General features: G+C 38.3%; 1 protein-coding gene and 1 long non-coding RNA gene across 6 annotated transcripts in view; one reads left to right on the top strand and one right to left on the bottom strand.

The window, feature by feature from the left end:
- Positions 1 to 55: 55 nt before the first annotated feature.
- Positions 56 to 26,601, top strand: LOC144577040 (guanylate-binding protein 2-like). Its single transcript, XM_078332381.1, has 11 exons — positions 56 to 294; positions 5,996 to 6,205; positions 6,723 to 6,850; positions 7,676 to 7,785; positions 9,410 to 9,606; positions 9,944 to 10,186; positions 12,830 to 13,110; positions 14,422 to 14,634; positions 24,058 to 24,160; positions 24,454 to 24,647; positions 26,073 to 26,601. Exons 2-11 carry the CDS (start codon positions 6,016 to 6,018, stop codon positions 26,202 to 26,204), a joined length of 1,791 nt encoding a protein of 596 aa, XP_078188507.1. The 5' UTR covers positions 56 to 294; positions 5,996 to 6,015; the 3' UTR covers positions 26,205 to 26,601.
- LOC118143016 (uncharacterized) overlaps positions 5,994 to 27,961 on the bottom strand; it is a 49,133-nt gene continuing 27,165 nt past the window's right edge. Inside the window, exons 4-8 of one of the 5 annotated variants that reach the window (XR_013520245.1) lie at positions 25,305 to 25,407; positions 25,122 to 25,217; positions 8,194 to 8,270; positions 7,674 to 7,820; positions 5,994 to 6,832 (exon numbers count right to left, since the gene is read on the bottom strand). This is a non-coding gene — a long non-coding RNA (uncharacterized LOC118143016). Of the gene's footprint in view, positions 6,833 to 7,673; positions 25,408 to 27,961 lie in introns of all 5 variants that reach the window. The other 4 variants (XR_013520243.1, XR_013520244.1, XR_013520246.1 and 1 more) reach the window with 4 other exon arrangements.

Below are 27,961 nucleotides of genomic sequence, written 5' to 3'. Positions count from 1 at the left end.
GCTGCCAGGAATTCCTTTTACGGCTAATGAGTCACTGCTTTAGTTAATACTTTCTGTTTCATATTAGTTCATTCCTTTGCAGAGGTTGCCTCTTTTTCTTGTCTTCCACCAGGTCTCTGAAGAAAATCTGGGAAGCCCCAGACATTGGAGGAGCCAAGTAAAAGTTCACAGTTACTGAGAGAAAAAAAGACGGAGAAAGCAGTGCCACCACACTAGAAGAAAAGAGAGGAGGATAAGAATCAACTTTCACATTGAAACAACCTTCTTTCCAACTCTAAAGGATTTCTGATTTAGGTAAGACTGGGACGGGTTGGGAATCTATTTACCAGGGTTCATCAGTTTTATCCAAACTGACCATTCCCACCATAGGAATGATCAGACTACTTATGGAGGGAATGGTCCCTCCGTAGATGGGAATGTTTCCAAATTGTTATTTCTTTTTTGACATCATCTTATGTTGACTTTATCATTATCAGTATCTGCTGAATAAAGTTAGGACTCCATCACATTCACTTTGCCACTTTTATGGCTCTAGGTAAATGAAGGTAGGCAACTTGGGGTCTGCAAAGAGAGGGAACAAGTTTTTGTTACTGTTTTTGTAGGAGACAGAGTAGATGTTACTGTTATTCCTCTTAAATGGTTGAAAGAACATAATGCTTACAAAGCGCTGCATTTTCCACCAGCTAGTTCATCAGCCCTTTATTTCTTTTTTTTTTTAATTGTATTTGGGATCTGGGGTACATGTGCACATCCTGCATTCTGCAGGATTGTTGCATAAGTACACACATGCCATGGTGGTTTGCTGTCTCCATCCCTGACCCCCCACTCATTGCCTAAATCAGGCATTTCTCCTGGTATTATACCTCTCCCTTCTCCCTGCCCCTGAGCCCCTCGGTCCCCCCTCCCCTCCCCTCCTTTCCACCCCCACCAGCTAGCCCTGTAAACATTGTTCCTGTCCCTGTCTCCAAGTGTTCTCATTGTTCATCACCTGCCTATGAGTGAAAACATGTGATGTTTGGTTTTCTGTTCTTGTGTCAGTTTGCTGAGAATTATGGTTTCTAGGTTCATCCATGTCTCTACAAAGGACACCAACTCATCGTTTTTTATGGCTGCATAGTATTCCATGGTGTATATGTGCCACATTTTTTTTTTGTCCACTCTATCATCAATGGGCATTTGGGTTGGTTCCAGGCCTTTGCTATCCTAAACAGCGCCACAATGAACATACGTGTGCATGTGTCTTTATGACAAAATGATTTAGAATCGTTTGGTTATGTACCCAGTAATAGGATTGCTGAGTCAAATGGAATTTCTATTTCTAGATCCTTGAGGAATTGCCAAACTGTCTTCCAATATGGTTGAACTAATTTACACTCCCACCAACAGTGTAAACGTGGGGAACAAGTTATTATAATTGCGGAACTTATACAATCTTTGTACACCTACTTTTCTGAGTCAGTCATTGATTTTAAGGTAGTATACATCGTGCTACAAAATAAAACAGAAGTCTTTCCAGAGGTCTCTGTGGGCCATTGCTGTAAGAGAAAATGGGTCCTGATCACAGAAAAATAAATGGCTTTTTTTGCCATTGTCCCCTGAAGAGATGGGAAGTAGATAATTAGATATAAGACTTCAGTAGAGCAAGTCAGAAGTAATCAACTCCATATTATAAACAAAGCACTCTTTATTATAGGATAAAAAGGAAAACTGTAATGCTTATAGTCTATGACTATATGTTATAGAAATTAGGCATTTTATATCACAATCATTTTAAATTACAGGGATTGAGATATTCAAGGTAAAAACAAAAATTAAGATGTTACTACAGGAAGGCTTTTCACTCGTTTTATTTTTATTTACTTATTTAATTTTTCTTGTCAACTTTTGTTTTTATTTTCTTCAAAATTAGATTTTCACATAATTTATAGACTCAAACAATTCTGAGACTTATTCCAAAAAGAAATCCTCCTAGTAAACCCCCCACCTTTACCTCTTCTCTTTTTCAATAGCAACCACTTTTAATTATTTTAGCTGTTTCTTTGTTATTTACCTCCACACATAAAAATAACAACCTTGTGTTTCCTAACTTTTGAATTTCCAATTTGAGGTATCATATAGGGAAAATAAGGATTTAAGTCGTACTCATCATCTCCAATTCCTTTATCACACACCACCTCACCACTATTACTACCACCCACATTCACACAAACTCTGTCCCATGATCCCCTCGATAGAATTATGTCATACTTCTATTTAGATTAATGCTCAGTGTTTTCATTAGTATGACAATTCCAATGTTACTTAGAGCATTGACACTATAGATATGAACGATATAGATACACTCTCTTTACTTTTCCTTTCTTGAACAATTTTTTTTTCCTAAAGTAATGCTTTCCTCCTTTTTGTTTAGTTTTCTATTTGTTACTAATTCAGCTTCTATGTTCTTCCTAGTAACTTCCATTCTTCTCTGGAATTCATTTTATTCAAATGTAGAATCTGTTAAGGGGAAGCAACATAATTATATTGTATTTTCTCTCATTTATTTCATCTTGATTTTAAGGTGTTTTTTTTTTTTTTTTTGCTTTCAGAAAGATTTTCTCATCTTTATCTTATGAACTTTCTATTGAATTTTAGTTATATACTGTACTTTTAATTTCCAAAAATATGTCATGGTTTGGATATTTTTGTCCCCTCCAAAACTCATGTTGAAAGTTAATTCCAAACAGTGTAACAGGGTTGGAAGATGGGGCCAAGTGGGCAGAGCACTCATGAACGGATTAATGACTATAAAAAGAGTTTCTGAGAGTGAGTCACTCTGGAGGATGAAGGCTCCAAGGCACCATCTTGGAAGCAGAGACCAGGCTCTCCCAAGACACCAAACCTGTTAGCACTTTGAGATTCGACTTCCCAGCCACCAGAACTATGAGAGAACTCCTTAGTAAATTATCAAATTATCAAGGCCTGGTTAAACAGGATATGCCTACAATTGTGTACATACTGCTCTACGTGAAGCAGAAGTCACACAAAAAACAAGCCCTGGTTCATCAGGGAATGTTTCCTGATGCTGGCTTCATTACCTGAAATAATTGAAAGCAATATGCAAACTGATATACATGCAAGTAATAGAGAATCAATCATAAAGCACAGAAAGGTCAAACTCTGGTAACAAAATCTGTTGATTTTCTATATGTCAGATGCCAGATATGAAGCTTGAGTGAGTAACAGGTAAATGCTGATTCACAGAAAATATTAAGAACCAGTGATGGGCTATGGTGACTCAAGGGGCTTCGTGTATAGTGAGAGGAAGGAGCCATTGGGTAGCCTGAATCTCACAGTCTGACCAGAATGGCTGGAAGAAATCCAGACCAAGGCTAGGTGAGAATAAAATCTTTGTTTCAAAGTATGGAGATGTGTACAATACAAGATTCCTCAGGTGAAGGTTCCTATTACTGTATGCATGAGTTCAGCGAGCTCAGTCCAAAGATCTAAATGTGAATGTGAAAAGTTACCAAAGGAAATTTTGTAATTAAGTCAGAAAATGTGACATACCTAAAAAAAAATTCATTTTCTGAACAATGAGATACAAGAAGATCTGGTGGGAATTCAATCTGATACATCTTTCTGGAGTAAAGCTTGGCAAAATCAAACAGAATAAAATGCTCTTACCTTTTGACCCAGAAATCTCACTTATAGGACACCATCCTAAAGCAACTCCTATAACAGTATAAAAATACACCCTCACAAGGTTAGCAGAGGTTTTCATTGCAGCATTGTTTGTAACTGCTAAATATCTGAAACGATCTAAATGTCTATACATAAAAGAATGGTTGAATAAGCTGTGGTATGTTCACATAAATGGAATAGATGCCTGTAAAAGGAACTGAGAGATCTTCCTATGAACTGGTATGGAGAGATTTCCATATTTCTGCATGATGTGATCTTTATGATAGAAAATGTGAATAAGAAAACATACATTTGTATGCTCATTAATGAAAAGAATGTCCAAGAAAGGTAAACTATAAACTAACAAGACTGAATATCTGTGGAGGATGAGTGGGCCTGAGGTGGAAAGAATAGAAAGACAGCTGGAATGGGAATGCAGTGCTAAGATGAAGGAAAAGTGACACTTCTCTGACTACAGCTTGTTGTAAAGCTCTGACTTTCATAACTGTGATATTTCACATACCCAAAATAAATACATACATACTTAAAATGAACCAACAAACAAACCTAACTATAGTACAAATAAATGATTTAACCATGCCAAAGAGAATAGAGAAGGAAAAGGTAGTCTAAGCAACTTTGGAATACAGTATTTTGACTGTATGTGTAAGACCAAAGACAAACAGAACTGTTAAGTAATAGTGCACTCTAGTTAGCAAATTTATGTTACAAAGACTTATGAGTTAGTAACTTTAATTGTATGTAGTAGAATTGAGCAAATAATTTATTATATGTAATGACATACTCAGAGAAAAAGCTTTAAAAACAAGGAGGGAAAGTATGAATAAATTTTGTTTTGTTGAATTGGAATTAGAAATATCAAAAGAAACTTAAGCTTATATGTAGAAATGGACAGATAAGAAATAAATGTAGATGTTTGTGTTCATGTGCTAGTATACAAACACAGATTCCTTGATTTTCCCTGTGAGAAAGTAATGACTGGAAGTAATGACTACACCTAGTGTGACATCTTGGTGTCTAGGTACCAGTATCCAATGAAAGCAACCAGAGCCTTTAGGAGAAATGGTCGATTCTAAGGCTGAAGCAGATATTAGATAAGCCTGCCACAAGGAAAGAAGCAGTGAAAATATCATGGGAGCATGTCCAAAGAATTTGAGCTCTAGCTTGAAGCAGCTGTCAGTGAACTAATCTGGGGAGTTGAGCAATGAGATAAATAACGATAATACAGTGTTACCCGGATGATAAGATAAATATCTGTAGGTCTACACTGATACAACTAAATGATTAAATAAGTAAATAAAACAAATGAAGGAGAAAGGGCAGTTCTTGCTCACATTAAAACTCTAATAAATGTAGAAGGAATGATGAGAATAAAAAATTACCTTCAGTCCAACACAACACTAAGTTATAAGCAACAATTATCAATGGATGCAAAAAACAGTGACTGAAAAATTAGGAAAGTATGATGAAACTTGATTTGCATGGTCTTCAAAGTGTCTCTCCAAATGGTGTTTTTTAGTGACAAAATGGTACATAACACTTTGTGGTGGAGAAATCTGGCAGAGACTACCTTAACCAAATGATCAAAGTTAAGGTCACAGCATTAGAAAAAGTCATGTGAACATCGTGAATCCCTTAATAGGAGACTCTGAAAATGGTAGAACATCACTTCAGTGACATTTGCAAAATAAAATGCATAACTTCAATCTAGTAATAAAGAAACATCAAAAAAATTGAGGGATGAATATTCTACAAAATCACAGGCTGGTCAACTTCTAAACTGTCAAAGACATGAAAGACAAAGAAAGAATGAGAAACTATCAAAGATGCAAAGAAAATACAGAAACATAAGGACCAAATGCAATGAACAATCCTGGACTGATCATGGAGTGGAAGGACATTAGTTGGAAACAGGTGAAATGACAATAAGGAGTGTAGGTTAGTCATCATTGTTTTAATGTTAAAATCCTAGTTCTATGGTTATGTAAAATTTTAACATTAGAGAAAATGATATACGGGAACTTTTCATACCCATTGTACATCTTTTCTGTAAGTCTGTTTCAAACTATCTTGCATGTTCTGCACATGTACCCCAAAACCTAAAATGCAATAAAAATACAAATAAATTAATTAATTAAAAAGAAAGCCAGTGGACCAATTTGTAGGACAGACTTAAAGAGAAACAGGGCTTTAAAAAATGTATATGAAAAAAAGTTCATGCATAGAAATAAAAAATGTAATCCATATTGTAAAGCTCAGCATGGCTAGCTACCTAGAAATTGCTTTCCATTTCATCTTTTTCCTTGCACAGAAGGGAACAACACCCTGGACATGGCTGCAGAGATTCACATGACAGGCCCAGTGAGCCTCATTGACAACACCGAAGGGCAACTGGTGGTGAATCCAGAAGCTCTGAAGATCCTGTCTGCAGTTACGCAGCCTGTGGTGGTGGTGGCGATTGTGGGCCTCTACCGCACAGGCAAATCCTACCTGATGAACAGGCTGGCTGGGAAGAACAAAGGTGAGTGACACCAGCAAAGCTCTGCCAAGTCCCTCCTGTCTGTACACACTGCGAGCATCCAGACTTGGAAGGTGAGAACAGAAAGTTAGAGATGAGAATGAATATTGAAAGCTAACTTTTAATCCATGAATGGGCTCTTTACATTGACTTTGGAGGATTTCAGTCAGCTGACCCTTTCGTCCCACTTTACTTTTATTTTCCCATCTGAGAGTGTAAATGTGCCTTTCTGGAAGGAATATGTTATTAAATAAAGTTAACTTCCATAATAATACTTATAAAACATTTTTTAAAATGTTTTTGTAGTGACAGCAAGCTTCCAATGAACTTTAAGGAAAAATGAATGTTTCACTGTGGATTAGATATACAACTTTCCTATTTACTGGATTGTCATTAAGATTTATGCCAGTTGTATTTTCTTTTATCTCTTTTACCTTTGATTATGTTAACTTTTATCTCAATTTCCAGAAACACCTACCAATTAATCTCTTCTCCCTTTTATCCTCTCCTCCTTTTGCAGGCTTTTCTCTGGGATCCACAGTGAAATCCCACACCAAAGGAATCTGGATGTGGTGCGTGCCTCATCCCAAGAAGCCAGGACACACCCTAGTTCTGCTCGACACTGAGGGCCTTGGAGATATAGAGAAGGTAAAAAGATAAACATTTTTAACATTTCACTTAGGTAGATTAAAATCTACATAAGCAAGATCAGATCAATAACCTCGTTGCACTATCACTCCTCCTCCTTGATTTAGGACTCTAGTTAATTACATTAATAAATTCTTTTTTAATTGATGTGGAATAAGCATTCAGAGTATACAGTAAGTTCAAATGATTAATTTTTGGTAAACCTATAAAATCATGGCTAATGTTTTCAGTCATTTTTTTTCATATTATAGTGAAATGTTTTGGTAAGGTTGTTGAAGGTACTTATAAACTTCAGTAGACATTTTAAAAACATGTCTGATTTATTACAGTGGGAACCCATAAAGATGGTAAAAATTTTCACATCTACAGTGGCACCAGTAGAAAGAGGAGCAAAGTGTAAAATCTAATGATAACATGTTTGTTCATTAAGGATAATATATTACTACTCTTATAAATCTTAGACATAGAAAGCTGTTATTGAAGGAGCCTATCTTAACTACTGTGTATCTCTTACCATGATGTGCCATGGAAGTGGAATAGAGTCATAAACTAAGTTTAGGAAACCAGTTTGCATTTTAGTAGCTGATCAAAATAGCTTCTACTAACAAGTGCTCATGTGTTTTCCACTAACAAATACATTTATATATAATACCTTAAAGTATACATTTGCTCTACAAATGGAAAAATACTGCATAACGAAGTGAGTTACCTAAGTTTTCACAACTAGTAAGAGACAGAGTTGGAGTTCAGTCAGCCTTCAGCTATCTGAATTGATTGTACCTTCTGCTAGTCACTCTTCGGTGTGGCTTCTACCATAACTTACAGGGTGACAATGAGAATGACTCCTGGATCTTCGCCCTGGCCATCCTCCTGAGCAGCACCTTCGTGTACAATAGCCTGGGAACCATCAACCAGCAGGCCATGGACCAATTGCAGTATCTTTTTTTTGTGGTCCAGAACAGCATTAAACCTAGAAAATAACAGCTTCATTTTTTCACCAGGTACACAGGCAAACAGGTACTGAAGAATTCATAAGTCCCTCTTTAGTAAATCTCATTATGCTGAAAATCTCATATATCCTGGTTACATATATCCTGGTTACATATATCCTTAGACACTCAGCCACCCAAGACTCTATATATCATCTATCTGACTTTCTCCTATCCCTGTCCAAACCCTCAAGGTCCTCAAGAACTCATGGTCTTACTTTTGCAATTCTCTATATTCTTATCAACTGCTCTAAGTTTTGCCTTCTAACTGATACCTAGCTATACATTATAGATACTATTTCTGCTACAGACCTCTCCAGTGGTTTTGTGTGATAATTATTTTTTATATCATACCTTGCATATCGTAAGTGTAAGAGATGAGTTAGGTGTCCTTCTTCCTCCATGTTAGAGTTATGGACTCCTTCTCATTCCTTTACCATTAAAAAGAGAAGCTTCTTTAATACATATACCCTTTGACTATGCCAACCACTATAAATTCCCACATCATTCATAGAAGTGCTCAGATCAAAAATTTAGGAATCATCTTGGATGATTCCTTTCCTTATGTCCTGGAAATTATTAATCATCAAATTCTTTCAGCTTCACTATCAAAATTATTTTCTTAGACTGGCTAATTCTCACTACTTCTTTCGTGATAACTCTAAGTTTTCATTGCCTCTCATCTTGGTTATCTTTTCAACTACCTAATTGGTTTTTGTTTTGTTTTGTTTTGTTTTGCATATGCATTTGACTCACAGAGGCAATGCCAGCCAGTATGATTTGTGTTAAAAAATATCATACTATATCCTCTCTTCACTTAAAACCCACCAATGACTTTCTATTAACTTTCTATTCAATTTCAAACTTCTTACTTTGGTTTACAGAGCTTATATATCCCAAGCTCTATTTATTTTAAGGCTTCTGCCCTACCACACTAGACTTCTTGATATATGTTGGACACACTCAGTGATTTCCTATCTAGGGGCTTGCAGGTTCTGTGATCTCTGTCTGCAATGCTCCTCCAGTGGATTTCTATATGACTGGCTCCTTCAATTCATTCAGATCACTGCTCAACTACAATGTCAGAGGTAATTTACCTGGAAAACTATATAAATCAGCACCACATGCAGATACACATGGTTATTCTCTACTTTCCCTATTGGTAGATTTGGGAGGTACCAGAGTGTTAGATGAGTGTCTATTGGTTGCTAGTTCCAAAAGATACACTAGGAGCTAGTTGCCCAGTTTGTTTTTCTTCAAGACAATTGTTATCAATGCCTGATAATATATTATATTTTTATTTACTTGTTCATTGTTTGTTTCCATGATTAGAATGTAAGCTCTATAATGGTAGCATTGTCTTATTCATTACAGTATTCTTAGTCCCTAGGACAGTGCTTGTTTCATAGTAGGTGCTCAAAAAGTGTTTGTGAGTGAATGAATTCTGTAAATAAAAGTTTGTGAATGAATGAGCTAATCAAAAGACACTGAATTATTTTAGTTAAGCATTAGGATAAAATGTAGTATAAAAAGTGGCATTTTCTGTAATTTTCTTAACTTAGCGTCTCAGTTATGTGACAGAGCTGACAGATCGAATCAAGGCAAGCTCCTCACCTGATAACAATTATGTAGAAGACTCAGCTGACTTTGTGAGCTTTTTTCCAGCATTTGTGTGGGCTCTTAGGGATTTCTCCCTGGAGCTGAAAACCGATGAAGAACCCATCACTCCCGATGACTACCTGGAGCTTTCGCTGAAGCTAAGAAAAGGTTTCTGGGTCTAATGGTTGGTGGGTTAATATGTAGAGAGCAGATAATATCAAAATGGCCATTTCTGTGTATACAAATTATAATTTTTAACTGTGTTTTCCTGACTGTTCTGCTAAAGGAAATGGAAATACTGCTTGACTATATCATTTGGAACCAACTTTAAATGCATTACCTATCTCTTCTTTGAGACTTTCCTTTCTCTGTCTTTTTAATTGTTTATTCTTCCTTCCTCATTAATTTCCTCCTTATGTGGGCTTTGTGAAAATTATGAAATTGAAAGATTATATTCAAAGTAATTAATCTGAAATTTTATTACCTCTAATTTTCACTCCTATAGGTGCTGATATAAAAAGTAAAAGCTTTAATGATCCTCGTTTGTGCATTCGAAAGTTCTTCCCCAAGAGGAAGTGCTTCATCTTTGATCGGCCCGCTTGGAGGAAGAACCTTGCCCATTTGGAGCAGTTGAAGGAGGAAGATCTAAACCCTGATTTCATAGAACAAGTTGCAGAATTTTGTTCCTACATCCTCAGCCATTCTAATGTCAAGACTCTCTCAGGTGGCATCACAGTCAATGGGCCTCGTGAGTCACTCTCTCTACCGACTTCCTACCACTCATTGTAGAGGATAAAATGGAATGCATAAGGGTCACTTCTGACAAACTCATAGTCTATCGATGTCAAGGAAAACACAACACGAAGGTCATATCATAAATTTTACATGAAAACTAAAACTATAGTATGGTCTTATTTCCTTGCAAGGAGAATAAAGAAAAGAACTAGAATCTAATTCTGCTATGGTCAACTTCTCCAGCAACTTCTCAGCTCCCTCTTAATAAAATAAACTCAGAATATATATACTGAGCAACAAAGAAAAAAAGCAAATACTATATGCAAGTTAGATTTTGCCGCTAATTGCAGTACAATTCTCTTGTTCAGCAATTCAGAAATATTTAGGGAATGCCTGTAATGTAATGTACCAACCACTGGGTATAATGATGGATAAAAGAAATGTGACTTTCATCCTCATTCTGGCATAATAGGAGCAAAAGAAACTTCTGTAAAAAGTAAAACAAAACTTATAATGATAAATAGTGATTAACATAATGCATAAAATAGTAGGCTTCTATGAAAGACTAAAGGGAGGGGCAGGGAGATATAATTTAGACTGTGAGAGAATGCTTGTCTGTGAACATCATATGTAAGATGAGAACTTAAAAATGATTGATTTGGTTGACTGTGGTGGCCAATGCCTATAATCCCAGCACTTTGGGAGACTGAGGTGAGTGAATCACTTTGAGCTCAGCAATTTGAGACCAGCTGGGCAACATGGTGAAACCCTGTCTATGTTAAAAATACAAAAACTAACCCAGCATTGTGGCTCACACCTGTAATCCCAGCTACTCAGGAGGCTGGGTAGGAAGGATCACTTGAGCCTGGGAGACAGAAGTTGCAGTGAACCGAGGCTACACCACTGCACTCCACCCTGGGAGACAGAGTGAAACCCTGTCTCAAATACATGCATACATATATAAATATATATAAAATAAATGATTGAGAGCTAACCAAAGCACATAGAGAAATAGCTTTACAGCAAAAATAATGTCATATGGAAATACCCAGGGCAGGAAAGACCTTTGCAGCTTCAAGAAAATAGAAGACAGGGGCATGGCACGATGATTCAAGCCTGTAATCCCAGCACTTTGGGAGGCCAAAGTGGGAGAATTCCTTGAACTTTGCAGTTTCAGACCACCCTGGCCAAGGCAAGACACTATTATCATGAAAAAATTAAAAATCAGCCAAATGCATGGTGCATGCGTGGAGTCCTAGCTACTCAGGAGGCTAAGGCAGGAGGACCTAGCATGAGCCCAGGAGTTCAAAGCTATGGTGAGCTATGATTATGCCCTGCACTTCAGCTTGGGTGACAGCAATATTCCATTTCAATTTCTTTTAATGAAAATAGAAGAAAGACAGCTGATTGGAACAAGAGTAGACTGAATAAGAGAGGTGTCATAATTAGAGAAATATACACGGGCTAGGTCCTGAAAGGACTGGCAAGGAACTTTGAGGAGATTAGAGTTTGTCTAAGTTCTAGGGAAGCATTTTTGGCAGTTAGGTAAAGTTATCTAACTTACGTTTATACATATCTTTCTGAATATTTTGTAGATAATTTGTTGGAGTGGTGAATGGGAGAGAATGAGAGGATGGATGCTATTTGCAGTGGCTGAGCGATAAATGGGCATTGGGTTAGTCTCAGATTATGGCAGTAAATGGTGAAAATGGACAAGATCCAAACATATTTTGGATATTAAATCTAAAAGGCCTGTTGATGGAGGGAATATGAATTTGTGAAAGGAATAAGAAGGAAATGCCAAGCCTATCTGCAGAGTTTTGAGTTTAGCAATTGCTTTAATGGCTGTGTTATTTAATGAGATCAGGAGGAGAAATAGTTTTTCAGAGTGGATGAAGTTTTGATATTTAGATTATTTAATATTGAGTTTCTTCTGCTTTACACAGTAAGGAGTATAAAAAGTGCATTAAAAATAAGGTGCAAAACTTATTTTTAATCCAAAGCTCAAAAGAAATGTCAAGGCAGGAAGCAAAATATACCAGCCATCCATACAGATGGTACTTAAAACTACAGAGAGATGACGAGGTCCAGGATTTAGTCACAAATAATCACCTCTTCTTCATGACCAACCACTCCAGTTCGCCTGAGATGAGGTCTTCCTGGCATGGGAGACTTTCAGTGCAACACCCAGCAAAGCCCTTACAAACACAATGAGTTTATACCCTGCATATAGTTCTGATGAGAGACTATGTAAGAAGACATACTTACCTAAGCCAGACACAGGACTAGTGGCCTGCACCACTAAAATTATTGAAAATTAAAAAGGCTAAGTTTTCTTATTGACCTCTTTCCTAAATTAGGAGTGAAGAGAAAAGGAATAGAGGGAGAGATGAGAGAAAAGAAAGTTAAAAAAACACCTTGACCTAGTATATCAGCCACAAAATACCCTATTCATTTCAGTATCTTCTTTTGGGTGAAGGAATTAGGAAAGAGTAACTTTAATTTCCTCTGTGACTAGAGATTAACAAACTATTCCATGACTATTCTTTATCCAAAAATTATTTAAAACTATTCTTGTGACACTCACTTGAAAAGCACACAAAATACTCGGTCCCACCAAGTGATATTCACATTTTTAAAAATTTCCCTTTTGCAGGTCTAGAGAGCCTGGTGCTGACCTATATTAGTGCTATCAGCAGTGGGGATCTGCCCTGCATGGAGAACGCAGTCCGGGCCTTGGCCCAGTTAGAGAACTCAGCTGCAGTGGAAAAGGCTGTTGCCCACTATAACCAGCAGATGAGCCAGAAGGTGCAGCTGCCCACGGAAACCCTCCAGGAGCTGCTGGACCTGCACAGGGACAGTGAGAGAGAGGCCATTGAAGTCTTCATGAAGAACTCTTTCAAGGATGTGGACCACAAGTTCCAGAGGAAATTAGGGGTATATTTGGTGTTCTACATCATGAGAGGGAGAAATATATGAGCCTTTCTTGGGAGAATAATTCTTTTTAGACCCCAAAATAGTTACACTCAGTTATGTGTACATATTTAAAATAATTATTAAAAGACTAGAATATGCATAGCCTTAGACCTTTAAAAATGGCACCTAAGTTTTGCAGAAACTCAGTTTCATTAGTTTTTCCTCTCTGGGTGCCATATTTTAAGAAAGTAAGTAGATTGTACAACAGCATTATTAAAGACTATGTTATTTTTTTATTTTAAATTAAAAACACATTGTTTTTATGTTCCCTGGTAATTATCAGTGGGAGCTAAATTATTTATAAACAACCCTAATAATGTGTTGTTTTTTAAATGTAAGCCAATGATAAAATATCCAGAAAGCCACAAAAGAGAAATTAATTATATAAATTATTAGAGAATGTTTTAACATCTGCCTCATTCCAAGTGAACGAAGTATTTTTGCATGAAGAAAGACCACTTGATAAGGGAAAGTTCTCTCTCTAGCTAGGAAGGCGGGATCTTATAAGTGATAAGTTGTTACATTCAGAGGTTCTGGTGAAGCTAGATAGCTGATGTCAGCAATTGCCACCTTTTCAACCTAAGGAGGAAAAAGAAAGTTTCTTAGTTATGTTACCTTAAGTAATTTAATGTAGATAAATGTGTTTTATGAAACTTTCTAAATACTGACAATACCTATGGTGCAATCTTCATTACTTTTATTGTCCTATGTTGAGAAAATATTCTCATATTGAAGAATGTACTAAATAATCCTGTACTCCTTACTGAGCACTTCTAAAAAAGTCCCTTGGCCAAACACCTTACATCACCGCATATAACCCTGCAGGGAAATTGATGAGATGGGTATTGCTCCTCTGCCCTACAGACCATGAATCCTCAGTTCACAAAAGTTGTGTGTCACAAGCCACAGTATAGTGGATCTGGGAACTCTAGGCAGGTTGCCTGACTCCAGTGTTTCTGCTCAGAACTATTCCTCAAATGAGAGACATGAAAAGACAAAAGTTTCATATGAAATAGTGTGTGCTTTGAGACTCATTCTCTGAAGCAGGAAAACTGGAAGAAAGGAGCTTTAGGAAATCACAAATGGAGAAGTAGATAAATTTCTGCAATAAGCACAACTTAGGGATATTCTAGGATCTAACAGCAAGGTGAGGAGCACGGCCCTATTTGGAGGCCACAGTTTCTTCAAGGAGAAGCATTTCCCAGTCTCTACATAGTTAACATCCTCCTCATGGCTTCACTGAAACATCTGTGCTGTTTTGCCACTTCACAGGCCCAGCTGGAAGCAAGGCGAGATGACTTTTGTGAGCAGAATTCAAAAGCATCATCAGATTGTTGCATGGCTTTACTTCAGGATATATTTAGCCCTTTAGAAGAAGATGTCAAGCAGGGAACATTTTCTAAACCAGGAGGTTACCGTCTTTTTCTTCAGAAGCAGCAGGAGCTGAAGAATAAGTACTACCAGGTGCCAAGGAAGGGGATACAGGTACGACACACTAGATACCATTTCTTGGGACGTGCTGAGGGGATACTTTCAAAGCCCACTGGCAAGAAGGTAAATGGCACTGCAACTGGTGCCTAGGGCCTCTGCCTTTCATTTTTCCGTTTACTGATTCAATAAGAGAGCCCACCATGAGAGAGATAGCAACTTCCTCCTCAGAAGCGCAGATGTAGCCCTCGAAAAAGGTTTATCAAATTGACTCATTTATTTATTCATCCAGTCATTCAACAAATACTTGTTTTAGCCTAACTGTATGCCAGGGACTTGTCAAGTTGCTGGGGATACAGCAGTTAAAAAAAAGAGAGAAAAAAAGGGGGCCAAGCTCTCTCAAAGTACACACAGGCAATTAGCAAATTATAGCTTATGAACAAATAGTAATAACAGTTAACATTTATGTTACACTTCCTGTGTTCCAGGAACTGGGCTGAGAGCCTAGTTCATTAATACTAAGAACAATTATATAAAATATGTATTAATAACCCAAATTTGTAGCTTTTTACTTTTTTGCTTTTGTGAGTACATGGTAGATATATATATTTATGGAGTGCATGAGATGTTTTGGTACAAGTATGAAATGCATAGTAATCATGTCATGTAAAATGGGGTATTTGGTCACTCAGGCATTTATCCTTTGTGTTGCATACAATCCAATTATACTTTTTCAGTTATCCTAACATGTACAATTTAATTATTATCGACTATAGTCACCCTTCTGTGTTATCAAGTTTTATGCTATCAAGTATGTGGTGCTATACTTATTTTATTCATTCTTTCTACTCTGTCCTGGGAAGGTAGAGCTTTATTTATAAGTCCCTGAGGGGCTACTGCCTTTTTTCAGAGATGCCCTGCCCAGCAAGAAGGGAGTCTATTCACAGTCTGCCTACAGAGAACTTGCTGAACTGCCACAGGCTCCACCCAGCTGCTGTGTAGACTTCCCAGTTTACACAGGCAAGGTTAAACCACCTCAGTAATGGTGGACACCCCTCCCCTACCAAGCTCAACTGTCACAGGTCAAACTCACACTGCTGTGCTGGCTGCAAGAATTTCAAGCCAGTGGGTCTTAGCTTCCTGGCCTTTGTAGGGGTGGGAGCTGCGGAGCCAGATGACTTGGCTCCCTGCCTTTTGCCCCCTTTTTTTCAGGGTAATGAGCAGTTCTGTGTCACTGGCCCTTCAGGTAGAAGCTAAAATGGCCACCCAGTTTTGTGCTGGAAACAAGGGCACTGGTGTTGGAGGCACCAGCAAGAATCTCCTGATCTGCAGGTTGTAAAGACCATGCGAAAAGTGCAGTATCTGAGCCAGAGTGCCAGAGTGTCCAGAAAAGTCCATAATGGCTTCCCTTGGCTAAGAGGGGGAGTTCTCCAGCCCCTTGCAGTGCCCTGTCCTGCTTCGGTTTGTCCTCCTTGTGCTATGCCCACCGTCTACCCAGTCCCATTGAGATTAACCTGGTACCTCAGTTGGAAATGTGGAGATCACTCGCCTTCTGCATTGCATTTGCTGGAAGCTGCAGTCCAGATCTCTTGCTATTCGGCCATCGTGGTGGAAGTCCCCAGGTCTTGGTTTATTTATTTATTTATTTTTTATTGCATTTTAGGTTTTGGGGTACATGTGAAGAACATGCAAGGTTGTTGCATAGGTACACACATGGCAGCTTGATTTGCTCCCTTCCTCCCCTTCACCTATATCTGGCATTTCTCCCCATGCTCTCTCTCCCCAACTCCCCACCACACACTGTCGCTCCCTTTTATCCCCCAAACAGACTCAGTATGTGATACTCCCCTCTCTTGTCCATGAGTTCTCATTGTTCAACACCTGCCTATGAGCAAGAACATGTGGTGTCTGATTTTCTGCTCTTATGTCAGTTTGCTGAGAATGATGGTTTCCAGGTTCATCTATGTCCCTACAAAGAACACAAATCATCGTTTTTGATGGCTGCATAATATTCCATGGTGTATATGTGCCACATTTTCCCTGTCCAGTCTATCATCAATGGGCATTTGGGTTGGTTCTAGGTCTTTGCTATTGTGAACAGTGCTGCAATGAACATTTGTGTGCATGTGTCCTTATAGTAGAACAATTTATAATCCTTTGGATATAGACCCAGTCATGGGATTCTGGGTCAAATGGAATTTCTATTTCTAGGTCCTTGAAGAATCACCACATTGTCTTCCACAATGGTTGAACTAATTTACACTCCCACCAACAGTGCAAAAGTGTTTCTATTTCTCCGCATCCTCTCCAGTATCTTTTGTCTCCAGATTTTTTCATGATCGCCATTCTAACTGGCATGAGATGGTATCTCAATGTAGTTTTGGTTTGCATTTCTCTAATGACCAGTGATGATGAGCATTTTTTCATATGATTGTTGGCCTCAAGTATGTCTTCTTTTGTAAAGTGTCTGTTCATATCTTTCACCCACTTTCGAATGGGCTTGTTTCTTTTTTTCTTGTAAATCTGTTTCCGTCCTTTGTAAATTCTGGATATCAACAATTTGTCAGATGGGTAGAGTGCAAAATTTTTTCCCATTCTGTTGGTTGCCAATTCACTGTAATGACTGTTTTTTGTGCTATGCAGAAGCTGTGCAGTTTGATTAGGTCTCATTTGTCTATTTTGGCTTTTGTTGCCAATGCTTTTGGTGTTTGGGTCATGAAGTCCTTGCCTACGCCTATGTCCTATTCACAGTCTGCCTTCAGAGAACTTGCTGCCTACAGAGAATGGTTTTGCCTAGATTTTTTTCTAGAGTTTTTATGGTGTTAGGTCTTATGTTTAAGTCTTTCATCCATCTGGAGTTCATTTTAGTGTAAGGTGTCAGGAAGAGGTCCATTTTCTACTTTCTGCACATGGCTAGCCAATTTTCCCAACAGCATTTATTAAACAGGGAATCCTTTCCCCATTGCTTGTTTTTGTCAGGTTTGTCAAAGATCAGATGGTTGTAGATATATTGTGTTGCCTCCAGGGCCTGTATTCTGTTCCATTGGTCTATATCTCTGTTTTGGTACAAGTACCATGCTGTTTTGATTGCTGTAGCCTTGTAGTATAGTTTGAAGTCTGGTAGTGTGATGCCTCCTGCTGTGTTCTTTTTGCTTAGAATTGACTTGGCTATGCAAGCTTTCTTTTGGTTTCATATGAAGTTCAAGGTGTTTTTTTCCAGTTCTGTGAAGAAGGTCATTGGTAGCTTGATGGGGATAGCATTGAATCTGTAAATTCCTTTGGGCAGTATGGCCATTTTCATGATATTAATTTTTCTTAAACACGAACATGGAATGTTTCTCCATCTGTTTGTGTCCTCTCTTATTTCCTTGAGCAGTGGCTTGTAGTTCTCCTTGAAGAGGTCCTTTACGTTCCTTGTTAGTTGTATTCCTAGATATTTTATTCTCTTTGTAGCAATTGTGAACAGCAGATTGTTCTTGATTTGGCTCTCTTTAACTCTGTTCTTGGTGCATAGGAATGCTTGTGATTTTTGCACATTGGTCTTGTATTCCGAGACTTTGCTGAAGTTGCTTATCAGTTTCAGGAGATTTGGGGCTTAGATGATGGAGTCTTCTAGATATATAATCACATCATCTGCAAATAAAGACAATTTGACTTTCTCCTTTCCTATTTGAATACTTTTTATTTCTTTTTCTTGCCTGATTGCTCTGACTAGAACTTCCAGTACTATATTGAGTAGGAGTGGTGAGAAGAGGCAGACATCCTTGTCTAGTGCCAGATTTCAAAGGGAATGCTTCCAGTTTTTGTCCATTCACTATGATATTGGCTGTTCATTAGTCATAAATAGATTTTATTATTTTGAGATACGTTCCATCAATACCTAGTTTATTGAAAGTTTTTAGCATGAAGGGCTGTTGAATTTTGTCAAAGGCCTTCTCCGCATCAGTTGAGATAATCATGTGGTTTGTGTGGTAGGCTCTTAATTGCTGCCTCAACTTAAGACCTTGTTATTGGTCTATTCAGGGTTTTGACTTCTTCCTGGTTTAGGCTTGGGAGGATGCAAATGTCTAAAAATTTATCCATTTCTTCCAGGTTTACTAGTTTATATGCATAGAGTTGTTGGGGTGTCAATTTTAGATCTCTCCTTGCTTCTCACGTGGGCATTTATTGCTATATATTTTCCTCTAGAGACTGCTTTAAATGTGTCCCAGAGATTCTGGTATGTTGTGTCTTCATTCTTGTTGGTTTTGAAGAACAGCTTTATTTCTGCCTCCATTTCACAGTTTATCCAGTCAACATTCAAGAGCCAGTTGTTCAGTTTCCATGAAGCTGTGTGGTTCTGAGTTAGTTTCTGAATTCTGAGTTCTAGTCTGATTGTGCTGTGGTCTGATAGATTGTTTGTTATGATTTACATTCTTTCACATTTGCTGAGGAGTGATTTACTTCCAATTATGTGTTCAATTTTAGAGTAGGTGTGATGTGGTGCTGAGAAGAATGTATATTTTGTGGATTTGGGGTGGAGAGTTCTGTAAATGTCTATTAGGTTTGCTTGCTCCAGGTGTGAGTTCAAGTCCTGGATACCCTTGTTAATTTTCTGTCTGGTTGATCTGTCTAATATTGACAAGGGGTATTAAAATCTCCACTCTTATTGTGTGGGAGTCAAAGTCTCTTTGTAAGTCATTAAGAACTTGCCTTATGTATCTGGATGCTTCCTTATTGGGTGAATATATATTTAGGATATTTAGCTCTTCTTGTTTCATTGATCCTTTTGCCATTATATAATATCCTTCATCTCTTTTTAACTTTGTTGGTTTAAAGTCTATTTTATCAGAGACGAGAATCACAACTCCTGCTTTTTTTTTTGCTCTCCATATGCTTGGTAAATCTTCCTCCATCCCTTTATTTTGAGCCTTTGTGTATACTTGAATGTGAGATGGGCTTCTTGGATACAGTGCAACAATGGGTTTTGGCTTTTTATCCAATTTGCCAGTCTGTGTCCTTTGATTGGGGCATTTAGCCCATTTACATTTAGGGTTAATATTGTTATGCATAAATATGACCCTGCCATTTTGATGCTAGCTGGCTGTTTTGCTCATTAGTTGATGCAGTTTCTTCATCATCTCGATGCTCTTTACCATTTGGTGTGTTTTTGGAGTGGCTGGTCCTGGTTGTTCCTTTCTATGTATAATGTCTCTTTCAGCAGCTCTTGTAAAGCAGACCTGTTGGTGATGAAATCACTGAGTACTTGCTTGTTCACAAAGGATTTTATTTTTCCTTCACTTATGAAGCTTAGTTTGGCTGAATATGAAATTCTGGGTTGAAAGTTCCTTTCTTTAAGAATATTGAATATTGGCACCCACTCTCTTTTGGCTTGCAGGGTTTCTGCTGAGAGATCTGCTGTGAGTCTGATGGGCTTCCCTTTGTGGTAACCCAACCTTTCTCTCTGGCTGCCCTTAGCATGTTCTCCTTCATTTCAACCCTGGTGAATCTGAAGATTACATACCTTGGGGTTGCTCTTGTGGAGAAATATCTTTGCGGGATACTCTGTATTTCCTGGACTTGAATATTGGCCTGCCTTGCTAGGTTGAAGAAGTTTTCCAGGATGATAACCTGAAGAGCATTTTCCAACTTGGATTCATTCTCTCCATCACATTCAGGTACACCTATCAACTGTAGATTAGGTCTTTTCACATAGTCCCATATTTCTTAAAGACTTTGTTCATTCCTTTTTACCCTTTTTTCTCTAATCTTGCCTTCTCATTTTATTTCATTGTGATGATCTTTGACCTCTGATATCCTTTCTTCTGCTTGGGAAATTCAGCTGTTGAAACTTGTGCATGCTTCGCGAAGTTCTCATGTTGTGTTTTTCAGCTCTATCAATTCACTTATATTCCTCTCTAAGTTGTCTATTCTTATTAGCATTTCATCAAATCTTTTTTCAAGGTTCTTAGTTTCTTTGCACTGGGTTAGAATATGTTCTCTTAGCTCACAGAGGTTTCTTATTACCCACCTTCTGAAGCCTGATTCTGTCAATTCATCACACTCATTCTCCATCCAGCCTTGTTTTCTTGCTGGGGAGGCATCGTGATCCCTTGAAGGAGAAGCGGCGTTCTGTGTTCAGGTCCTTTCATCCTTTTTGGGCTGGTTTCTTCCCATCTTTGTGGATTTATCCACCTCTCATCTTTGTAGTTGTTGACTTTCAGATTGGGTCTCTGAGTGGACGTCCAGTTTGTTGAGGATGAAGTTATTTCCTTCTGTTTCTTAGCTTTCCTTCTAACGTTCTGACCCCTCTGCTGTAGGACTGCTGAGGTCCACTCCAGGCCTTGCTTGCCTGGGGATCACCTGTAGTGGCTGCAGAACAGTAAGAGTTGCTGGCCAGTTTCTTATTCTGCTATCTTTGTTTCAAAAGGATACCCACCAAATGTCAGTCTGAGCTCTACTTTATGAGGTGACTCTGGATATACAGGGGTCAGAGAGCTGTTTGAGGAGACAGTCTGTCCTTTATAGGAGCTCAAGTGCTGAGCTGTGATCTCCATTGTTCATTTAGAGCTGCTGGGCAGGTACGTTTAAGTCTGCTGCAGCAGAACTCATAAACCCACACCCCCCTTTTTTTCCCCAGGTGCTCCATTCTGGGTAGTTAGGGCTTTATTTATGAGTTTCCATTGTGCTGCTGCCTTTTTATCAGGGCTGCCCTGCCCAGCGATGAGCCAGCCTAGTCACTGTCTGCCTGCAGAGGCTTTCCTGAGCTGCTGTGGGCTCTGCCCAGCTGCCGTGTGAACTTCCCTGCAGTCCTGTTTATACTGGTGTAGTTAGAACTGCCTCTGTAATGGTGGAATATCTCTGTAATGGCGGACTCTCTCTGTAATGGCAGGTTGCCTTGGCAATGATCGGCTGCCTCAGCAATGGCAAACTACCTCTGTAGTGCTGGACTGCCTCAGTAATGGTGGACGCCCCTCCCCCACAGAGCTGGACCTTCCCAGGTTCAGCTGTGCTTGCTGTGAAACTCTCAACCCATTGCGTTTCCAATTGCTGTTTTTTGTGAGAGTGGGAACAGCCGAGTCTGATCACCTGGCTCCCTGCCTCAGAGTCTTTTTTTCTTAGTTGAACAGTCGACTCTCTCCCAGGTATTCCAGTTGCCTTTTGAAAAGGTGCTGGGATCTGTGTGATTTCCCGTGTGGTGACCCACTGCATCAGCTGAAACAGCAGCACTGAGATTCGCAGCATTTTTTTTGTCTAGGAATCTCCTGGCCTGACTCCCTGTTTAAGTCCTTTTTTTAATTAGATGAATTGGTGACTCTGCCTTCCCAGAGCTCTAATCAACAGCTAAAATGGTGCCCAGACCCGTGTATTTTGTATGGAGAACTGCCACCCTGGAGCACCAGCAAAGCAGCCATGCCGGCCAAACCAACTGTGCTGGCGACCTGTGGGGCTCCTCCACCTGGGAATCTCCTGGTCTGTGGGCAATAAAAATCCATCGGGAAATGCGGTTTCCACTCACCCTCTGCGCTTTCACTAGGAGCTGCAATCCTGAGCTGCTCCTAATTGGCCACCTTGGATCCAACCTTGAAAATACTTTTAACTGAATCTGGATCTTGGTTTTTTCAATCCATTCAGCCAGTCTGTGTCTTCTGATTGGAGAGTTTAGTCTCTTTACATTTAACTTCACTGTTGATAAGTAAGGACTTACTTTTGCCATTTTGTTATTTGTTTTCTGGTTGTTTTGTGGTCTTCTGTTGTTTTTTTCTTTCCTGTCTTCCTTTTAGTGAAATTAACTTTCTCTGCTGATATGACTTAGTTTCTTGTTTTCATTTTTTGTGATTCTGTTGTATGTGTTCTGGTTTGAGGTCACCAAGAGGCTTGCAAATATCATCTTGTAGCCCAAATAACAATATTTGCATAAGCAAACAAGCAAAAAATGAATAAAAATTCTACACCTTAACTTCATCCCCCCACTTTTTAACTTTGTTGTTTCTATTTATATTTTATTGTACTGTGCATGTTTTAAAATGTGTTTTAATTATTATTTTGATTGGTTTATCACTTAGCCTTTTTACTTAGGATAAAAAAAGTTTACATACCACAGTTAGAATGTCATATTATTCTGTTTTTCTGTGTACTTACTATTACCAGTGAATCTTGACAATCAAGGGTTGAATCTTCTTTGGTTCTATATCCTACTTGTATTTGGATATTGATATATTTCTCTAGAATAATGATATCTTTCTCTGTTATTATTTTTTTAATATCTTTTTCCTTCTATCTCTTTCTCTCGCTTCTCTTCAAGTCCAATAACTTAGATTAGTCCTTTTGAGGCTGTTTTCTAGATCTTATAGGTGTGCTTCATTATTTATTATTATTTTTCTTTTGTCTCCTCTGTGTATTTTCAAATAGCCTGTCTTCAAGTTCACTGATTCTTTCTTCTGCTGGAAGAATTCTGCTATTAAATGACTGATGCAATCTTCACTATACCAACTGCATTTTTCAGCTCTAGAACTTCTGCTTGATTCTTTTAAAGTATTTTAATCTGTTTGTTAAATTTATCTGATAGAATCCTAAATTCCTTCTCTGTGTTATTTTGAATTTCTTTTAGTTTTCTCAAAACAACTGATATGGTTTGGCTGTATCCCCACCAAATCTCATTTTGAGCCCAATTTTATGTGTCTGTTCTTACAGAAGGCTTCTCAGATGAAGTCAAGTTTCAGCAGAATCTTCAAAGAAGTTAAAGAGTGAGCTAAATGGACTCTAGGAAAAGAAAATTTCAAATAACAGAAATGATCCTGATACATAAATTGGCTTGTCTTTTAGGAATAGCAAGAAAGCTATTATGCTGGTAGGTGATGAATCAAGGAGTGATTGGTGAGAGGTATGTTCAGAGGAGTGGTCAGAGACGAGAGGCCAGACTGGGGAGTATGTTGAAATCCAATGAAAGAAGTTTAATTTTTTTTTTGATAAATTAGAAAGTCAATAGAGGGCTTTGAGTATAAGAGTGGTATGATTTTTCTTTAAATAATATAGTGAAACTCTGGCTTCTTGGAGGACAATTGACTGTAGGGAAAAAAGAATGGAAGCAGACCAACTCTGAAGCTTTAACAATGATCCAGCATAGAGGTCATGCTGTCTTGGACCAGGGTGTTTGTATGAAGCAGGTGACAAGGGGTGGGTTCTGACTTTATTTTGAAGCAAAGTCTAACAGAATTTGCAGATGATTGCTTACTGGGTATGTGAGAAAACAAAGATAACCAAGATATAGTTAGATGAACAGAGTTATTAATTATTAAAATTGCGGTGATTGGAAAGGAACAGGTTTGAAGGGAGATCCAGAGTTGCATTTCAGAACTACTAAATTTTCAATACTATTTGAATTATAAAGTGAATTGTTATATGAGTGGTAAAATTAAATTGAATTAGCAGATGTATTGCAGGGTTTTGTGCTAACCCATAATCACCCTTTCTTCATTCTACCTTACTCCGTATAACCAGGCTGAAGAAGTGCTGAAAAAATACTTGGAGTCCAAGGAGGATGTGGCTGATGCACTTCTACAAACTGATCAGTTGCTCTCAGAAAAGGAAAAAGCGATTGAAGGTGAGAACAGCTGAAAACACTATAGGTGGTTGGAAAGTCCTCAAACTGTTAGTTAGCAATATTGCTCCACTTAGAAGTATTATTGTAGAGAAAGAATGGCAAGTATCATTCATAGTTCTACGAGAGTTTTCTTAACTAATGTGTATGATCAGTGGTTTTCTGGTTACCCAGGGCAATATTACAAGAAGTTTTCTCAGTAATGTGAGAATAAGACAAACGAAAAAGAGTGAAAGGAAAAGGGAACACCTGCAATTGAATACTCATATTTTTTTCTGCTTATTTTTCTTCCCCAGTGCAACGTATAAAGGCTGAATCTGCAGAAGCTGCAAAGAAAAAGTTGAAGAAAATACAAAAGAAGTACAAGCAGATGATGGAACAGAAAGAGAAGAGTTATCAGGAACATGTGAAACAATTGACTGAGAAGATGGAGCGTGATAAGGTCCAGTTAATGGCGGAGCAAGAGGAGACCATCATATGTAAATTAAAGGTATTCAATTGCATCATCTCAATTTTCTTTTCCGGTGCCCCAAATTGAAAACAAAGTGTAAGGGTGAGAACCTAATGGTTCCCAAAAAACTTTCTAGCCCAGACACTACTACATTTTTCATTCCCGGTTTTTATGCTAGTCATCTCTAGTTAATAAAGATTGTTTACTTTCAGGACAATTTCACATGGAATACTTTATTATGCTGTCACAAATAAACATTACTAGGCACTGCACACATGTTTTACATTATGTGATCAAATTTTCCTCTAATGGCAGAGGAACTATTATTTTCTCATTTGCCAAATGAAGAAATTATAATTTCATGAGCAATAAGTAACTTTTCTGCATCGGACTACCTGGAGAAATATCTCGTCAGTCTTTCCTACTAAGAGAGATCCATAGGGATTTTGTTTCTGTCATGCCTGCTATAACTTTATGTCTAGAAGCACTGTTATGAACAGAAAGATTCCCTACCTGGGATAGGCATGATGGCTCACATCTGTAATCCCAGCACTTTGGGAGGCCAGTGGTGTGGAGTGGATCACATGAGGTCGGGAGTTCAAGACCAGCCTGACCAACAGGGAGGAAACACGTCTCTACTTAAAATACAAAACTAGCTGGGTGTGAGGGTGCATGCCTGTAATCCCAGCTACTCACGAGGCTGAGGCAGAAGAATCACTTGAACCTGAGAGACAGTGATTGCAGTGAGCCAAGATCATGTCATTGCATTCCAGCCTGGGTAACAAAAGTGAAACTCCATCTAAAAAAAAAAAGAAAAGAAAAGAAAAGAAGAAAGAAAGATTTTCTAACCATCTACCCACTTAAACACACTGGTTAAGTGCCCATGGTGCCAATACTTTCTTGTTCTCTGGGCTCTTTTCCACATTTATGTTTGCCCAGAAATACCCTATGGGCCACTGTAGGCCCTGATCTCCTCAGTTTATTTCTGTTACCTCTGAATTTTGGAGACTCGTACTAAATTCTCCAATCAAACACTTACCTTAGTCTTGAGTTATGTAGTAACCTATCAATTGAAAATCACCTATCTTTCATATCTTCCTAGATATATATTTGAGTCCATACTATACAGATCAGAAATGAAAAAAGAGAAAAGAACAAGAGTTTTTCCAGAAAGACTGTGTTGCATGTGTGTGAAGGGTAAAGGGACTGAAGAATAAAATGTTGGGTCACTAATATTTTAGAACCTGTAGGACAACAACATTTTTGAAGCTAAAGAAATCATAGAAAAATTATTGGCAGGTACTGGAGACTCAGAAGAGAGTGCTAGAATGGAAAGTAAGGGAAGAAAGCATTTCAAAAAAAGTGTCAAAAATTCTTGAAGAATCAATATAAGTACAAAAAGGGGAACTAATTTGGTGAAAGTGTGTTAAACTGGATGGGTTTATTCTCCACTTTCGCTTTTAGGAACAGGAACTCCTTCTCAAAGAGGGGTTCCAGAATGAGAGCAAGAGACTTCAGAAGGAGATACAAGATATCCAGATGAGGCAGGTGGATCTCAAGGACATGAGATTGACACGATGCCGGTTAATATTGTGAAACCCCGTCTTTACTAAAAACACAAAAAATTAGCTGGGCATGGTGGCACGTGCCTGTAATCCCAGCTACTCAGGAGGCTGAGGAAGGAAAATTTCCTGAACCCAGGAGGCGGAAGTTGTGGTGAGCCAAGATCACACCATTGCACTCCAGCCTGGGTAACAAAAGTGAAACTCGGTCTCAAAAAAAAAGATATCAAGATGAGAGACACATCATCGGACCCAACATTTAACATACTCTAAAAGTCCAAGGAGCAAAATTTGCCTACCCAGCTCCCTCTCCCCAAGGAACAAGGTGAATGAGCAACTCCAGTGTGTCAAACAACTGCCATTAAACTTAACTCAAAATCATGATGTGAGCATTTTTGTTGAACAATAAAGTTTGCAAAGTGAAGGTTCAATATGAGGTCTATGTTTTACTGACAGAGCAATTCAATTCATGTGTATTTATAGACTAACTTTTAATATAATCTTTAAATCCTATATTTGAAATCATGCACAAGGACTCAAGAGAGATATTAACAACTGGAATGCATTTTATGAGATATTATGCAGTTTCCGTTCAGGGTAGATTTTTTCTCTCATATGCACCACCCTTCTGTATATTCAGTCCTGTGCTCTTATTCAGGGATTTACTATGATCCTAGGATAGGGCTGGAGTGTTGTGAATATGATGAAAATCTGATGAGACCAAACAAACCATGGGGTGCAGTCGAGCATCTCTCCTGCCAAGTGTGGCCTTTGTATGGCACCCTGGCTGCAAATGAAGGAGATCTGGGACACTTAGCTATGCTTTGAAGTACAGACAGTGAACAGTTCTCATTGGGGTGAAGGCTGCATGATCTATGGGCACTGGTAGAGAAAGTGGTTGCCTCTGTGCAGAATGCATATATGAGAAGAGGCTCCACATTCTCTGTCCATATAAACCCTCTAGGTAATTACTGCCCAATTCCCAGGCCACCTAGATTTCTCTTCTCTAATCTCCCTTTCTTAGTCTTTTCCATTTTCTGAATTTTAGAGAATGACTTCTAGAATCACAGAAAGGAGAGCTTTAACTCAAACTCCAATTACTTTCCATTTGTCTGAGGACCATGACTATAATTCTATAAAGACTAAAACTCAACTGCATTTTTCTCTCTGCCCCTCTGCTATGACATTATATACTCAAAGCTACTCAGAATAAATGACTTGCTAGGGCAAAAACAGATGACAGATCAAAAATATCAAGAATAATTCATTAATACAGAACATCTTACTCCAATTGTTTCAGGGTGTGTATTATTCAGAGTTCTTCATGGCAAATAACAATCTGCTCAGCAATTTAAGTAAAAAGTAATTTAATTTTTAAGACCATTAAGGTGCACACAGATACTCCAGATTTGTGAGAGAGTCATAGTCTGCCTCTATTCTACCCAGAATAATACTACCATTGTAAAGGCATCTCATGGAAAAACCACACAGCTACCATGACCCGGCACCATGATCTCTAGATGAAATGCTATAAGCTTCTACAGTGTCACCTATGAGTAAATGGATGCCACCACTTTCACATCTTCAGTAAACAAACACACCCCTACCCCATAAAACATTGCATCTTGAGTTGCTTACACCTCCAGCTAAGCCTCAGAATAGTCAGTGTGCAGGGAAGAATCTAAATCATATGCCTACCCACGAGGAAGACTGAGAATTTGAATTTTTTTGTCTTCTACTTTTGAAGGTAGAAACTAATACCATGGGAAATTTTTCTCTGAATTTAAGTCA

The sequence above is a fragment of the Callithrix jacchus genome, chromosome 7 (assembly GCF_049354715.1).
Source record: "Callithrix jacchus isolate 240 chromosome 7, calJac240_pri, whole genome shotgun sequence".
NCBI lineage: Eukaryota > Metazoa > Chordata > Mammalia > Primates > Cebidae > Callithrix > Callithrix jacchus.
This window is presented reverse-complemented; position numbering and strand designations above follow the sequence as displayed.